General features: G+C 40.4%; 1 protein-coding gene across 3 annotated transcripts in view; it reads left to right on the top strand.

Moving 5' to 3' along the window:
- Window positions 1–1,064: 1,064 nt before the first annotated feature.
- The window catches only part of LOC111583433 (rho GTPase-activating protein 27-like), a 31,875-nt gene continuing 17,242 nt past the window's right edge, over window positions 1,065–15,697 (top strand). For all 3 annotated transcript variants that reach the window (XM_055005134.1, XM_023292536.3, XM_023292534.3), the window contains exons 1-3: window positions 1,065–1,193; window positions 11,093–11,196; window positions 11,318–12,186. In XM_055005134.1, the coding sequence (XP_054861109.1) occupies window positions 11,166–11,196; window positions 11,318–12,186 (900 nt within the window). In that variant the 5' untranslated portion in view covers window positions 1,065–1,193; window positions 11,093–11,165. The remainder of the gene's footprint in view (window positions 1,194–11,092; window positions 11,197–11,317; window positions 12,187–15,697) is intronic.

The raw sequence follows: 15,697 nt of genomic DNA, 5'->3' as shown, positions 1-15,697 counted from the left end.
GCAGGAGCAGGCAGCCTCCAACATCCAATAAGATGCAGTCAATTTTTGCGCATTTTTGTCATAAGGGGGCGGAGTCTGTGCAGATTCCTGTTGATGAGCAGCTGTCAATCATCAGTCGTACACTGACGAGTCATACAGTAATCAAGTGATCAAGTGTTGGACTTTAGGAAGCGATGCGATCCTTCATCTGTAAAGACGCCTGTGTGGACATGAATGCTAACAAGAGCTATGTTAGGACGCCTGACTAGCTGCTACAGCTACAAAGTTGTTTAATGCGGTACAGAGCTTCCAGAATAATGAAAATACGACATTTATTACAAGAACTATTACTATTATTAAAGGCGGTGAGTAGCTGAATATACGGCGCACTGAGCAACACAGCGATAGAAGCCATATGTAGCTTGTTAGCTGTTCGGCTAGTGGATCTGAAGCATCAAATTATATTAAGATCTGTAACCGGGTTTTGCACGAGTACTTTAGGAGAAAGCTTGTATAATAGATTGAATTTAACTGATTGTACAGAAGGTTTCAGTGCTAATAGGCAGACTTTAAAATGATCTGAATCCCTGAATATGTCACTTGTTAAATAACTGAAAGCCATTGTGTCCCTGAATGCAGCACATGTTAAATAACTGAAAACCATTGTGTCCCTGAATGCAGCACATGTTAAATAACTTAAAGCTTAGTGTCCTCGAAGTACCAGGTTAAATAACTGAAAACCATTGTGTCCCTGAATGCATCACATGCTAAATAACTGAAAACTTTGTGTTCTGAATGCACCACATGTTAAATAACTGAAAACCATTGTGTCCCTGAATGCATCAAGTTAAATAACTGAAAACTCGTGTCTCTGAATGCATCACGTTAAATAACTGAAAACTCTTGTGTCTCTGAATGCATCACATTTTAAATAACTGAAAATTTTGTGTCCTTAAATACATCACGTTAAATAACTGAAATCTCTTGTGTCCCTGAATGCACCACAGCACTAGTCAGTGCTGCAGTTTGGTGCCGCCTGGAGGCTGCCTGCAGGTGGCGCTGCTGCTCTGTTAATGAACAGGGAGGTTGACTGACAGGTCGGTGGGTGGAGCCACAGAGAGAGAGGAACCTGTGTGAGTGGGTTGGACTGAAACCTTCAGGAACAGAAGAGAAAAAAAACAGCAGCAGGATGGTTGATCTGACTTTAACTGCAGGTAAAACTCAACAAACTCTGTCTATTGATCGATCAGTCTATCAGTCATTGATCAGCTGTAGTCAGGATCCAGGTTTCTGTGAATCTTTTGTTGGTTTTTGCGCCTTAAGTGTTGTTTTTAGTGCAGAAATCTGAAGAACAAAACTGTTTTCACTGAGAGTTTATAAAACCTCCTACATTACAGTTTAATTTTAGCTTTCAGATGTTTGGTGGAGGCCACAGTGTGTGTGTGTGTGTGTGTGTGTGTGTGTGTGTGTGTGTGTGTGTGTGTGTGTGTGTGTGTGTGTGTGTGTGTGTGTGTGTGTTGTGTGTGTGAGTGTGTTGCTGGTTTGGGTGTTCGGGTGTGTTTCACTCAGAGAAAAACACTGTGTCCTGGTTTCAGGCTCCACTTACAGCTTCTATATGTTTTACTTTGTAGAATGAAATGAAGCAGAAAGAAAGAAAATAAAAAATAAGTCAAACTCATTTTGCTGTGAAGATTAGAGTTGTTGGTTTAAATTGGAAAGGAGACACGACGGCAGCACGAGTTCAGAATACTCTTTAACAACTGGAATATTCACATTTTTGTATTTTAGTGACAGAAGCAGAATAAAAATCGAGGTGATTCTGTTTGCTTTATGTGATAAAATGATCAGAAGTCTGTTTATTTGATTTGTAGTCAAAGAAAGAAAAGAACTGAAGGAAGAAACTCAGATCTGCTGACATGAGCTCTGAGCTGGAAAAACTCATGTGGATGACAAATGAAATGCTTCACTTCAAATGTTTAATGTATTAAAGTCTCAGATAAGTCCAACCTGATATATATTCATATATATTATGGAATATATCTTTAAAAATGCAATAGATTACTCTGAAAATCATTTGTAAAATACTCCAGGAAACATGCGGTACATGTACTTTTATTTTAGTTTACTTAGATGTGAGTGAATGTCTCACATCCTGTCACATTTATCTGACACACATGATAACGTGTATTTGTGGAAAAAATACGTAATTTCCTAGTTCTTCTAGTTTTTTCTTAAAAAAGCACTAGTTTGTTTTTTTAATCAACATTTATTGACTTTATTTTCATTTAATCCTGCAGCTTTATTAACACACATTTTAACTTAAACAGAGCAAACTAATTTTACATGATTAAAGTGCTTTGATTTTAAACATCTTACAAACATTAAAAAAAGCTGCATTTTAAAACAGTTTGGCTTCTGTCAGCTCTTTACTGAAGTTCTTTTATAGTTAATCCATTGGCTTCATTAAAACTAATTTTCCTTTGAGAAACCAAAAAGTTGGTGAACATTTACTGTGTTTTAATAATTAAAATCATATATTGGAACATTTTTAATAGAATAAATATAAACATTTCTGATATGTATACAATTAAAAGTAAAGCACAGACACATAAGTATATATAGTCAGTTTTTACTGTGAATTCAATGCTTATGAATGCATGAATCTCATATCATCTACTCTCAGTAAAAATAATTATCAGGCATAAACACCTTAAAATAAGACATTTACATACATACTGTGATTTCCATTAACATATATTAGAACTGTGTGCGTCTTTGCTACATGTTAATCTTTATTAATCTGCAATATAAGATTTCAGCTAATTGAATTTACATTTTTGATTAGTTTCTGTTTTATTATCTTCTGGTCTTTGTTAAAAGATGCAAACATATGGAGCCACATTTTCTACCTCAGAACATTTAAATCTGACAGTTCGGACCAGCTGCATTATTTTATTATCATCATCAAACACGTGAATTAATGTTCTGAAAACTGTAAAAATGTGTTAAAAAGCAGCACAGGTTCCATAATCTGCATCAAAGCTCCAGAATTTTGGGGTGACGAAGATATTTGTATGTTTCTATTAGTGTTTAAATATCTGAAATTAGGTCACAAAAATACAAACAAATTACGAGAGAAAAATTTTATTGTGAAAGAGGCCCGAGAGGGAGGATGTTATTGTGAGCTTAGCACAAGGAGGTGAAGCTACGGAATGAGGGCTTGAAGATCCTTGATCACATTTTAGAAGGTTGTTTTGGTCTTCCGGAGGTTCCTGTGATCAGCGAGCTCGTGGGAATGGTAGTGGATGAAGTTCTTGAGGTCCTTGAGGTCCTGCATCAAGTTCAGGGGTCATTGACTAAATCATACAAGTCCCTGATGAGGCTGTAGTGGTTCTTCATGATGTTACTGTTCTGCTTTAGGTGCTAGTAAAGGTAATGGATAACAGATAGAGGTCCTTGAGGTTCTTTCACCAGGTTCAGGGGTCCTTGACAAAGTTGTATAAGTCCTTGACAAGGTTGTAGTGGTTCTTCATGATGTTCCTGTTCTGCTTTAGGTGCTAGTAAGGGTAATGGATGATGGTTAGAGGTCACTGAGGTCTTTGAGGTCCTTCATTAGCTATGAGGCCCTGGAGGACATTATGGAGATCCTTGATGGCAGTCTAGAAATCCTTGAACAAGTTGTGGAGGTTCTTCAGGAAGTTCTCAAAGTCCTTGGGGAGATTGCAGATGTACCTGTTGAGGTTTTCAAGATCTGTGAGGTCCTTGATCAGGCTTTAAGGATCCTTGAGGTGGTGGTTTTTATTCTTCAGGAGGTTCCTGTAGTCTTTGAGATAGCTGCAAAGGTAATCAGTGAGGTCCTTGAGGTCCTTTGTCAGAAATTATTTGTCATTGAGAAAGCTGTAGTGGTCCTTTCAGAGATTTTGGAAGTCCTTTACAAAGTTGGACAGGTCTTTGAGGAGGCAGGTCCTTGTAGTACCTGAGGCCATTGTGGTCCTTGACCAGGTTTAGGGTCCTGGAGAAGATGGTTGTGGTCTTTTAGGATGTCATATCTAGGTTATGGAGAAAACTAAGCAGGTCTTCCAGGTCCAAATTTGTAGATGTCCTTGAGGTCTATGAGGTCCTTGACCAGGTTTAAGAGTCCTTAAAGAGGTGGTTCTGGATGATGCCTTAATAGTCCTTGAGAATCTGTATCAGGTTTAATGGCCCTTGAAATGTTGTTGTTTTGTTGGTTCCTGTCATTTGTGAGGTGGCTGAGGTCTAATAGGTCCTTGAGGTCCTTACAGTCCTTTATTAGGTTTCAAGGTCCTGGAGAAGGTTGTAATGGTGGCTGAGCAGGCGTTCTTCATCCTTGAGAACGTTGAGATGGGCCTTGAAGAGATCCTTGAAGAGGGTCACAGCGTAATTAAGCAGATTTAAGGGTCCACTGGGACAATGTAGAGGTCCTTGCAAAGGCTGCAGAGGTCTTTAAAGGCGCTGTAAGGGTTTTAATGAGTGAGCTAACAGCTAGCAGAGCATTAAACATCAGTCCTGTTGCTGTAGAAACCTGCAGCCATTGAGCGCTGTCAGCCAATCAGAGAGCAGCGCTGTTTGTGTGTCACTGACGTCGTCTGAACCGAGCGTGTGCAGATTCTCTCTGTACATTCCTGCAGCCTCCTGGGGGCGGAGCCAAGTGACGGATTTATGACCCAGCTATTTCTGTGTCTGTGACCACACCCACAAAAACATACAAAAACACACACACAGGGTAAAGGTTCAATTTACTGCGCAGACCCAGCTCTTATTGGCTGCTGGCTTTATGATGTCACATGTGTTCCTGGTGAGCTCTGACTGGTCGACGTCTGCTGCCACAAAACCTTGACCTCAGTTTGATGATTGACAGCTCAGTTTGTTTTCTCAGTGCTGTGGTTCAGTGTGTGTGTGTGTGTGTGTGTGTGTGTGTGTGTGTGTGTGTGTGTGTGTGTGTGTGTGTGTGTTACATACCAGCAGGTGGGTGTGGTTCAGAGCAAACAGAGGGGGGAGGGGTGGCTGCATTCCAGCAAAGTCTCTCTCACCTGGTTCAGGTGAGCCTCAGGTGTGTTTGAGCCAATCTGTGTTTTTACATTTAAAGCTTCAAAGTTCCAGTTTCCATTAGATTAAAATCTCAGAATGTTTCAGAGATGATTGATTCCTCCAAGACTGTATAATTCTGGCTTTATTCTTAACAGTTACAGTGTCTGTTACGGTGTCTGTAGTGCTAAATGAGCTGCTGCTGGCCCCGCCCCCCTTCAGGAAAAAGGCTCTCTGTGTCTGTTATTAATAGATGAATGAGACTTTCTATTTCTAACTTTCTCTCCAAGGATCATTTCATAGTAAATCTATGTGAATTCTCAGCTGTCATTTTTAGCTGCTGTGTTTGTTGTCAGACGACGTTATAAAATCTGTATTTTAATGAAGCTACTGCTGGTTAGCATGTTGTCTGGATGAGTTTCACTGCTTCATTCTGAAGAGAAACATCTGGAAATATGATCAGTTGTGTTGTAGTTCAGCTGTAATAAATGCATTTTATTGAGCACAGAGAGCAGGAGAGAAGTTACCAGATGGAAACATGAAAATACAGTAACCCACCCAATTATGGTTTACTGGGTTAAATTAAAGTTTCCACAGAGATCTGGCCATGAAAGCTAATGTTAGCCATATTATCCTGTAACATGCTATCACTAATTATTGTCCTATTGTTGTAGCTAATGCTAATGTTAGCCATATTATCTACAACATGGTATCACTAATTATTGTCCTGTGGTTGTAGCTAATGATAATGTTAGCCATATTATCCTGTAACATGCTATCACTAATTATTGTCCTATTGTTGTAGCTAATGCTAATGTTAGCCATATTATCTACAACATGGTATCACTAATTATTGTCCTGTGGTTGTAGCTAATGATAATGTTAGCCATATTATTCTACAACATCCTATCACTAATTATTGTCCTATTGTTGTAGCTAATGCTAATGTTAACCATATTATTCTACAACATGCTATCACTAATTATTGTCCTATTGTTGTAGCTAATGCTAATGTTAGCCATATTATTCTACAACATGCTATCACTAATTATTGTCCTTTTGCTGTAGCCAATGTTAATGTTAACCATATTATTCTACAACATGCTATCACTAATTATTGTCCTACTGTTGTAGCTAATACTAATATTAGCCATATTATCCTACAACATGCTAACACATTATTGTCCTATTGTTGTGGTTAATGCTAATAGTAGCCACATTAGCTGTTCAGTATGCTAACTGAGGATTATCCTGAACCTCTGAATGTTTCCATGTTGACCTCAGCTGAGTCAGTCCTGGAGAATCAGAACCAGAAGGAAGAAAGTTTTGGTTTTGCTGGATTAGTTTCAAACTCTTTATTTTTGGAGAGTTTTACAATGAGACATGAAGAATAAAATTATTTCGATTATTTTTTTAAGCTCAGACTTGATCAGTTTTCTTGCTGGAACTAAATGATACTTTTGAGGACAGTCAGAAAGTGGAAAATCTGATTATTTTTATCTGTTTTTACAGCTTCTAGCTGATAAATGTTGTAACTTTTCAAAGGTTGTAGGACTACGAGGGTCCATTGATTAATATGTTTGTATCCAGTGATGTTTCCCACTCAGACAACTAACGTTTGACTACAGCAGCTCACGTGATGATCAGTTATTGATCAGTTATCAGAAACAGTCGCTGGTCAGATGTGAACACTCGGCTCTCTGGATGCCGGTTGCACTCTGACTATTGTTCCTGCACAAAGACAGGAAACACAGCGCTGTGTGATGTCAGCGTGGGTGGGGCCTGAGCAGCAGAGTGGGCGGGTCCTGTGCGGCAGGAAGAGCAGAACTTCCCTTCATAAACACAGAGCAGCTCCTGCCATTGTTCCTGCCTGGCTCAGAGGCAGCCAGGTAGCTTTAGCTTTCATCAGGTTGGAATCAGCCACTGAACCACCAGTTACACAAAAAGAATGACACACTAGTTTAGAATGGTTTAGATTGGTTTAGACTGGTTTCAAATTGGCTTCAGATTGTTTCCAGACTGGTTTAGACTGGTTTCAGATTGGCTCTAGATTGGTTTAGACTGGTTTCAGATCGGATTCAGTCAGGTTAGTACTGGTTTCAGACTGGTTTAGATGGGTTTCAGATTAGTTTTAAACTGGTTACAGACTGGATTCAACTGGTTTAGACTGGTTTCAGACTGGATTAAACTGATTTAGACTGGTTTCAGATTGGATTAAACTGATTTAGACTGGTTACAGACTGGATTGAACTAATTTAGACTGGTTGCAGACTGGATTAAACTGGTTTCAAACTGGTTTAGACTGGTAACAGACTGAAGTAAACTGATTTAGACTGGTTACAAACTGGATTAAATTGGTTTCAGACTGGCTTAGACTGGTTACAGACTGAATTAAACTGGTTTAGACTCTTACAGACTAGATTAATCTGATTTTGACTTTTTGGACTGGATTAAACTGATTCAGACTGGTTACAGACTGGATTAAATTGGTTTTAGACTGGTTTAGACTGGTTACAGATGGAATTAAACTGGTTTAGATTGGTTTATACTGGCGTTGGACTGTTTATTGAACTCGCCACCTCCTGTTGGCTGTTTGAAGCTTCACTTTTCAGCCCTGGCGGCTGCATCCATCTTTTTTCCTGCTGGTTAATATGTCATCTGGATTAGTTTCACTGTTTCATCCACGTTCTGCTGCCTGACAGCGGGGGCATCTGGAAATAACAGCTTTATTGTAGTTCAGCTGTAATAAAATGTAGTTTAATGTGCACAGAGAACAGGAGAGAAGCTAAGCACTCTGTGGTTTATTTTTAGTGTAAAAGCAGCTGATGGTGTTTAATCTGCACTTTATTCACATTGTAAAGTTTCATTATCTGCTTGCTCCACTTTAAAGTCTTAAATGGACAGTAAACTTCCTGTAAAGTCGCATAAATCCGTCAGCCTGAAAGCACCGAATATCTTCACTGTCAGAACATCTGATGTTACTTCTGTTTGTGTGAAATGTCAGAAGACGGCCAGTAGAATTGAATTACAGACACAAATTGTTAATATCCATTTTAACAATAAAGTGTCTGTGATTGTTGTTTTCAAAAACACACAAGATCCCATTAAAAAGAACAAACTCAGGGAACAAATGTGTCTTCACAGCTGCTGACCATGAAGCATCAGCTGGTTCAGCAAAATTTAAAGTGCAGGTTTTTGTTTTCATTCATTTAGGACAGATTTTCTCTGAAGATTAACTTCTCAAATAATCAGTTGCAAGAAATAAAAAGTGTGAACTTAGAGAAAGCTGGTGTTTAAGGACAAACTGAAGGAACATTAAGCAGAGAGACATCTGTCAGCTCTTCAAACTCTCAAACATTCCGCATTTCTATTGGCCGGACTCACCTGTTCATCAAAGCAAACATCTCCTGCTGAAGCTCTGAATCCAAAGCTGCCCGAACTTTTATGTGAAACGTGTTCAACCACAAGTCCCAGCCTGCAGGCTTCACTCCAAACCACAGGCTCCGCCCACCCAGGTAGAGAGGCGGAGCTTCAGGATTGTTCACTGAGACTGTAGATTCATGTTCAATTTGTTATCAGCACTTTATTAAATTCATTGATGTAAATAAACCTTAAAGTTTAAAAAATTTTACATCAACTTAATATTGTGAGAAATTAAAACCTTAAAATTTGTTGATTTCAGGATTTAACTATTGAGTGTTGAGTCACATAAAGTTACCAACAGTTGTATTGTTGAATTAAATAATTTCTTAAAAGCTGCTACATGAACAAAAACATGAAAAAATCCAAAACTACTAAATAAAATCTAATTAAATCAATTAAATTTTAAGAAAAATCCCTGCCAACTTAAAAACTTATGTTTCTGCTGCTGATCATTAAATAAACTAAAGTTGTGTTTGAAGAGGAAACGCTGATTCCTTTTAGTGGTTGAACAGAATTTCATTAGAATGTACCTGAACTCAAAAGCATCAGTGCAACTGTTGCATTCATTTATCCTGTCGGTTTTTAGACGTTAAGTCTGTGTGCTGCTGTTTGGTGGAAGTTTGCATCAGTAAATGAATGAAAGCTTCACATGAACCTGAACCTTAATCTCAGCTGCAGGGGTTGAACAGGTAACAGCTGGATGCAGCAGCTGCAGGACTTCACACGTTTCTGTAGCTCGACGTGCTCCGACAAGAAGCAGCTCATCGCTGTCGTTCCTCTGCTGCTGCTGGAAAACAGAGAAACACACAGAGAGAAAACATTTAACCCTCGTGTCGTCCTGAAGGTCAAATTGACCCGTTTTAAAGTCTGAAAATGTGGAAAAAATATATATTTACACACTGAAAACTTCCACATTTTCAACATTTTTGGGAAATTTTTGAACATTTTTTTGGTGGAAAAAAGAAATGTTCAAAAAAAATTTTCCTGAATGTTTTTAAAGAAAATATTAGAAGTTTTACTGATATATATGGAATCACTTTAGATATTTTTAGGATTTTTTTGGAATTTTTAAAAAAAAATTATTTCTTGCCAAATTTGGGGATTTTCTTTTTTAAATAAAACTTTTAGGGGAAACTTTTAAGGTATTTTCTTCCTGAAGATTTTGCAAATTTTTATAAATTTGGGGGATTTTTTGCTGAATATTTGGATTTTTTTTCAGACAAGGGAACAATATTTTTTGGTGCCGCAAATGAGGACAACAGGAGGGTTAATTCGCTGCTGATCAGATGATTCAGTTTCTCCAGCCGATGATGCAGAAAACACATTCATCTGTAGAACACTGATCAGAAAACTGATTATTCTGTTGATCACATTCGGAATAATCAGCTGCATCGATCAGTAAACTAAATGTATTAACAAATGATTAACAGTTCTCTACCAGCATTCTTGTCCTGCATTATTTACAGCAGCAGCTTTTTGCCATCATATATTTTTGTGTTCCTCAATGTTCTCCATTAAAACAACCTGTTGACTGAAGGAGGAACATGATTGGTCCGTTTACTGCAGAAGAGTCACATGCAGGAATGGACTGGGACAAAAATCGAGCCGTGGCATTTTTGGCCCAGACTGGCCCACAACATTATCAGTTGACTGAATCAAGCACTAATTTTTGAATGCAAGGACAAAAACTGACAGAATGGTCGGATTTTCAGAACAAAAATTCAAAAACATCTTTAGAGACCTGACAAGTTGGAAAAAAAATTGCAATCCAGTAGAGCAGAGCATTCAACTAAAATTCAAAGAGGTCCAGTCAGACAAAACGTATTAAAGCAAAGATCCAGATCATCATAATGTCTAACCTGAATTAGTGCAATATATGTTGATGTAACCTATACAAGAACTTTATTAATCCCCGAAGGGAAATTCAATTAGTAAACCTAGTAGTTTAATTAGCGTCTGCATGTAATCAATAACTGACCATCAAATCAAATAAATTCAGTACGGTTCAAAAAACATTTTGACAGCATTAATTAATAAATAACTTTTGAAATAACTGTACATCTTAATATAAAGTGCAAAACTTGAAAAAATAATAACTGAACAACCTGAACCAACTTATAAACATCTCTAACAATACCTAAATCTGAAAAAATGTAAACAATTGAACACTTTAACATTTTTTTCCTGTCTTGTATCACTCCCCTCATATCTCTGCTGCTTAATGGGACAACTGAGCTTTAGCTTATCCAGACAGTATTTTGAATCGTGGCCTGAATGGTGTCAGGGTCGTTCTCAAACACATCTAGAGCTCATTTGTCAGTCTGGTACGATATTTAGTTTTGATTATGTTCATAGTTGAGACAGCTGCCTCACAGCTGCATGTTTAGCCGAACATAGTCAGCATGTGCAGGGCTACTTTCTTCTTGGTGTCGCGTTATGTGTCTTTCCTCCTCTCGTCTGTCCCTGGCCTCTCAACTGTTTTCTGAATGCTGAGCTTGCTTAACTTAGCGGCTACAATGCAGAATCTTCATTGGCTGAGTAGCGTCACATGGGATGTCTGAACTTGTACACAAATGGTCTAGATGAACTGCTAACAGAGAAAGTCTGGATCTGGTGAACCTGCTTCATCTCGTGTCTTTTTCAGGAGGCTGACCATCAGCTGTGACCTTTGACCTTCACAGCCGTCTACCTGAGGGGGCGGGGCCCGAGGAGCCAACATGGCCGCCACCTCGTCGCTGCTCAACAAAGGTCAGTTCTTTACCTGCTGTTAGCAACAGTATTAACATAAGCGTCTGTCCCTGACTTCCTGTCCACTGTTCTTCCCTCTGACCCGGTCTGGACGCTGTTTGTCCTTGACCCGGTGCTGCAGGTCTGGGCCTGGTGCTGGTGGAGTTTGAGTACGAGTATGAGGGTCGTGACGGAGAGCTGGTGTCCATCAAACCCAATGAGCGCTACGTTCTGCTGGCGAAGACCAACGCCCACTGGTGGCAGGTCCGGAAGGACGCCGTCTCCAAGCCCTTCTACATCCCCGCCAAGTACGTCAAGGAGCTTCCACCGGACTTCCCCTCGCCGCTGGACTTCGCCGACCCACCCAGTCCAGAGCCAGTGCTGCTGCCTGTAGCGGCTCCGGTCCCAGTTCCGGTCCCTGTCCCGAAGCCTCTGGAGGAGTCTGGTGGCAGCAGGACCAAAGCGGGGGATGAGGTGACCATTCGGCTGCGACCGGACGCCGCCTCCAGGCCCCATAAGAACGAGAACCGCATGTCCACGTTTGGCGTGCTGCTGGACTTCCACGACCCGGCGCCGTGGCGTCCCAGCAGTCCCCCCGCTGCTGCAGACACCGGCGCCACAGCACCCGGAGAGACTACAAACACGTCCGATGGAAAAAAGACAGCCCACCTGGACGACCCGGTGGATTCTGGGAAATCTCGAGTTCCCACCTTCAGCCCGGCTGATCCGGTCTCCACGCCGCCACGCCAGAACCTGCCAATCCCAGTAGAGACGCCGGTGGTCCCCCCCCTCAACAACACGGAGCCTGCAGGTCGCCATGACGACCAGGAGTCTGCGATGGAGGAGGAGGTGGCGGAGGAAGAGACGAGCAGCGAGGACGGCACCGAGGACAATCACAACCACATCTACGAGTCCATCCAGGACCTGAACCTGGACCTGGACGCTCTAATTGGAGGACAAGAGAGTCCCGGAGCTCCGCCTCCATCTACACCGGCCCCGCCCCCCACACAGGTGAGAATCCTGTCAGTCCAGAACCTTCCTCAGAGCTAGAATTATCCAGATATTTAAAAGTCAAGAGTTAAAATCACAAACTTTAATTAAGCAAGATGTTAACACAGAAACAAGACAACATATTTTAAATAAATGCAAAACTAAAGAAAAGAAACAAAAATTTGAGCCCTAAAAATACAGAAAATAAATACATTGAAGTAAAACTGCAACAACTAGAACACCATTAACAAAAGGAGGGAAAAAAAACGTAACAGGGCAGCTGGGGGTCTGTGTGGTGATGTCACAGCAGGATGTGATGTCACAGCAGGATGTGATGAGGTCGCAGCAGGATATGTTCGGGGTCGGACAGGAAACAGGAAACTGTGAGATGACGAGGCGCTGCAGCGACGCCTGCAGGTCAGACGGTCGCCAGGGCAACCAGCCAGAGAGAGAAAGGGAGAGATTGTTAAACTGGTCCGACTGGTTCTTACCTGTCAGGTGTGTTCAGGTTTGACTCTCAGCATTCAGCAGTTTGTTGGATTTTGGTGTAAATAAAAAAAAGTCAGACAAGAAAAACTACAAAGTCTCAGTTCTTTTTAAACTGTAAGAACACAGATTTGCACTGAAGTTCTAAAAAATGCTGTTAAAAACGGTCAGATCTGAGGTTTTCTCACAACTCAAAAGACAGTTTTTAATTCTTGAAGCTGTTCAGATTTGATTTCTGCAGCTCAGAGTATTATTTTTAGTTCTTACAGTCTAAATTTTTTAATTAATCTCTTTGTTTTTAACTGCTGTTTATTCCCTCAGACTAAAACTGACACTTCAGCTGTGTTTACCGACTTTTTAATTCACTGTTTTCTGTAGTTTTCAGTCTTTGTTTGTTGTTGTCTTCAGTCACTGACTTCTGTTGTTTTCATTTGCTGTTTGTAATTGTTTTTAGTCGGTGTTTACTGTCATTTTCAGGCACAATTTATTGTCAGTTTCAGTTGTTGTTTACTGACACTTTCTGTTGTTGTTTCTCTTATTTTCAGCTGCTTTTACTGTCACTGTTTTCATCATTTTTAGTCACAATTTTCAGTTCTTTTCAGTCACTATTTTCTTTGTCTTCAGTTGCTGTTTTTACATTCTTCCTTGCATTTTACTTATATTTTTAGTCACCGTCTGTCATTTTCAGCTTGTATTTACTGTCGGCTACAGTTGTTAGTGGTCGGTGTATTGATCCAAATATCAACAATATCGATACTAGCATCAGTACTGATATTGAACGATACCAGTGTAATGAGATCGATAGTTTAGTCTCAGTTTCTGTCCTGTATATCTGAACTGCTGCGGTTTCATCAAAGAGGCGACCTGACTGTCTGTCAGAGCTGAAATCAGGATACTTTCTCACTCTTTTCAAAGTGATATTTGCTCACACACCTTTCTGAGTACCGCAGCCACTGAGCAGCATTAGTCTGCACTGTGAGGCATTTAGGCAACATCGGTTGATGTAGAGTCTGTCGATAAGCGAATGTTCAGCTATTGAAGTGTTTCGCATCTAACCAGATAGGAGCGACGAACTGAAAATATCTGTCACACCAGTGCTATCAGTATCGATATCTGCAATACTGGCCCTGTATTTACTTGATATCGGATCAATACCAAATCTTGCGGTATCGCACACCACTAACAGTCATTGTTCACTTTGTTTTTGGTGACTGTTTACTGTTTTGATTGGCTGCGGGTTTGATTATGTCTGTCTGATCATCTGATTGGTTCTGCTGTTGTCTCATTGGACTGGATTCATTACGAGTCTCTTCTGCAGAGAAAAAACTGAAACTGTTCAGTTACTTTACTGTCCTCATGTGGTTCAAACCAGTGTTGCCAACTCTTCAGTAAGAAAAATAGCTATTGGCTGTCCCAAAGGTCGCTCGAAGTCATTAAATGACGTCATCACCTAGTTTGCATAATTTTTCGTTTGCATGTAGTTGTAATCAACATTGTAAGAGAAAATAATAACGTTGTGGGAGAGACAAAAAGTTTGTAAAACACCCAAAATATGTCTTTGAACGAGAGGCTAAATGGAGTGATTGGAGTGCTGTCTGGCCACAGAGTGATGTGGGTCTCGTCTAATCAGACAGTGGGATGCTGCAGGTTACTAGACTGACCGGCTGTGCTTTGTGAAGGGGAGGATCTGACAGCGCCACCTGCTGCTCATTGAGGACAGTAACTGCAGAACGATCCGAGCTTTCATGTCAGTCTCCAAAATGCCAGAAAAAGTTGCTAGATTTGTCGCTAGTCGCTTTTGACAAAAAAAAGTGGACAGGAGGATTTGGAAAGTCGCCAGATTTAGCGAGAAAGTCGCCACGTTGGCAACACTGATTCAACCTCAGAGGTCAGTTTTAACGGTGACCCCTGTTTGGCTAGTGAAGCCTCCTCTCTCCTGATTGGCTGCTGTATCTGAATTTGTTCACTGTTTTTGGTCACTTTCTAGGATTGCTGTCACCTGTCCTTTTCAGTCACTGCTTACTGACATTTTTGCAGTAATCCGACATGAAACTTTTTTAACTGTTAGTGGAAAATAAGCTCATTTACGGAAACAACAGATTTAGACTCTTCCAGTTGTTCCTGCAGTGACCAGCAGGTGGCAGCATCATTTCTGGGAAACCTGTGTTTTCTGCATGTTGTCAAAGTGTGTGTGTGTGTGTGTGTGTGTGTGTGTGTGTGTGCAGACTCTAAGTGTTTCCTCCCTGCAGACTGATCACACTGATACTGATCTACTGTGTTTACAGAAAGGTTCCAGGAGTCAGTCAGATAATTGTAAGGGGTCCTTGAGAGAGTTTTCAGTTGGAGGTTTAATGAGTCCTTAAAAGTATCCAGGATTCCCTTAAAAACCTGTAGAGCTGCAGCATCGAACAGACCAGGGTCCACTAGGGGCAGGGCTATACATTAAGGGGCGGAGCTATGATGCAATAGGCCTGTCCTTCTGCATCAGTGGGCGGAGCTACAGAGCAGCCCTGCAGTCAGTCATGATAAACTTCAGTCCCAGACGGATAGAACAAGACAGAATTTAAACAGAACAAGACGCTCAGCAGCACTGAAACAGATGCATTATGGGTAAGTTCATCCTGAATTAAAGCTTGAGCTGTCGTTTCTGTTTCCAGCTTCAGGTTTCGTGTTTCAGAGCTGCTAAAGTCAGCTGATCCAGTCGAGCTGCTGCAGGTTTCAGGTCTGATGTAATAATATTAAAATAATAATAAATAAATGTTCTGCAGCTCAGTTGACAGGTTCAGTTACTCAGTTGCATATTAAAGTAAAATATATTTAACTGTTATTGAAGATGAAACCACCTGATGACTTTAATCTGAAGTTAGAATCACAACTTTCACTATTTTCTGCAATTTTCTTCCATTTTTCCGCCCAAAGTAATTATCTGATTAAACAAAAATGATGATGACGAGAATAATAATTTTCGTTTTATCAATGAGTTTGATTTTACGCATCGTTCGAGTAAAACAAGAAAGAAACACGAAGGTCTGAGTGTGTGTGTGTG

Source organism: Amphiprion ocellaris, chromosome 19 (assembly GCF_022539595.1).
Source record: "Amphiprion ocellaris isolate individual 3 ecotype Okinawa chromosome 19, ASM2253959v1, whole genome shotgun sequence".
NCBI lineage: Eukaryota > Metazoa > Chordata > Actinopteri > Pomacentridae > Amphiprion > Amphiprion ocellaris.
This window is presented reverse-complemented; position numbering and strand designations above follow the sequence as displayed.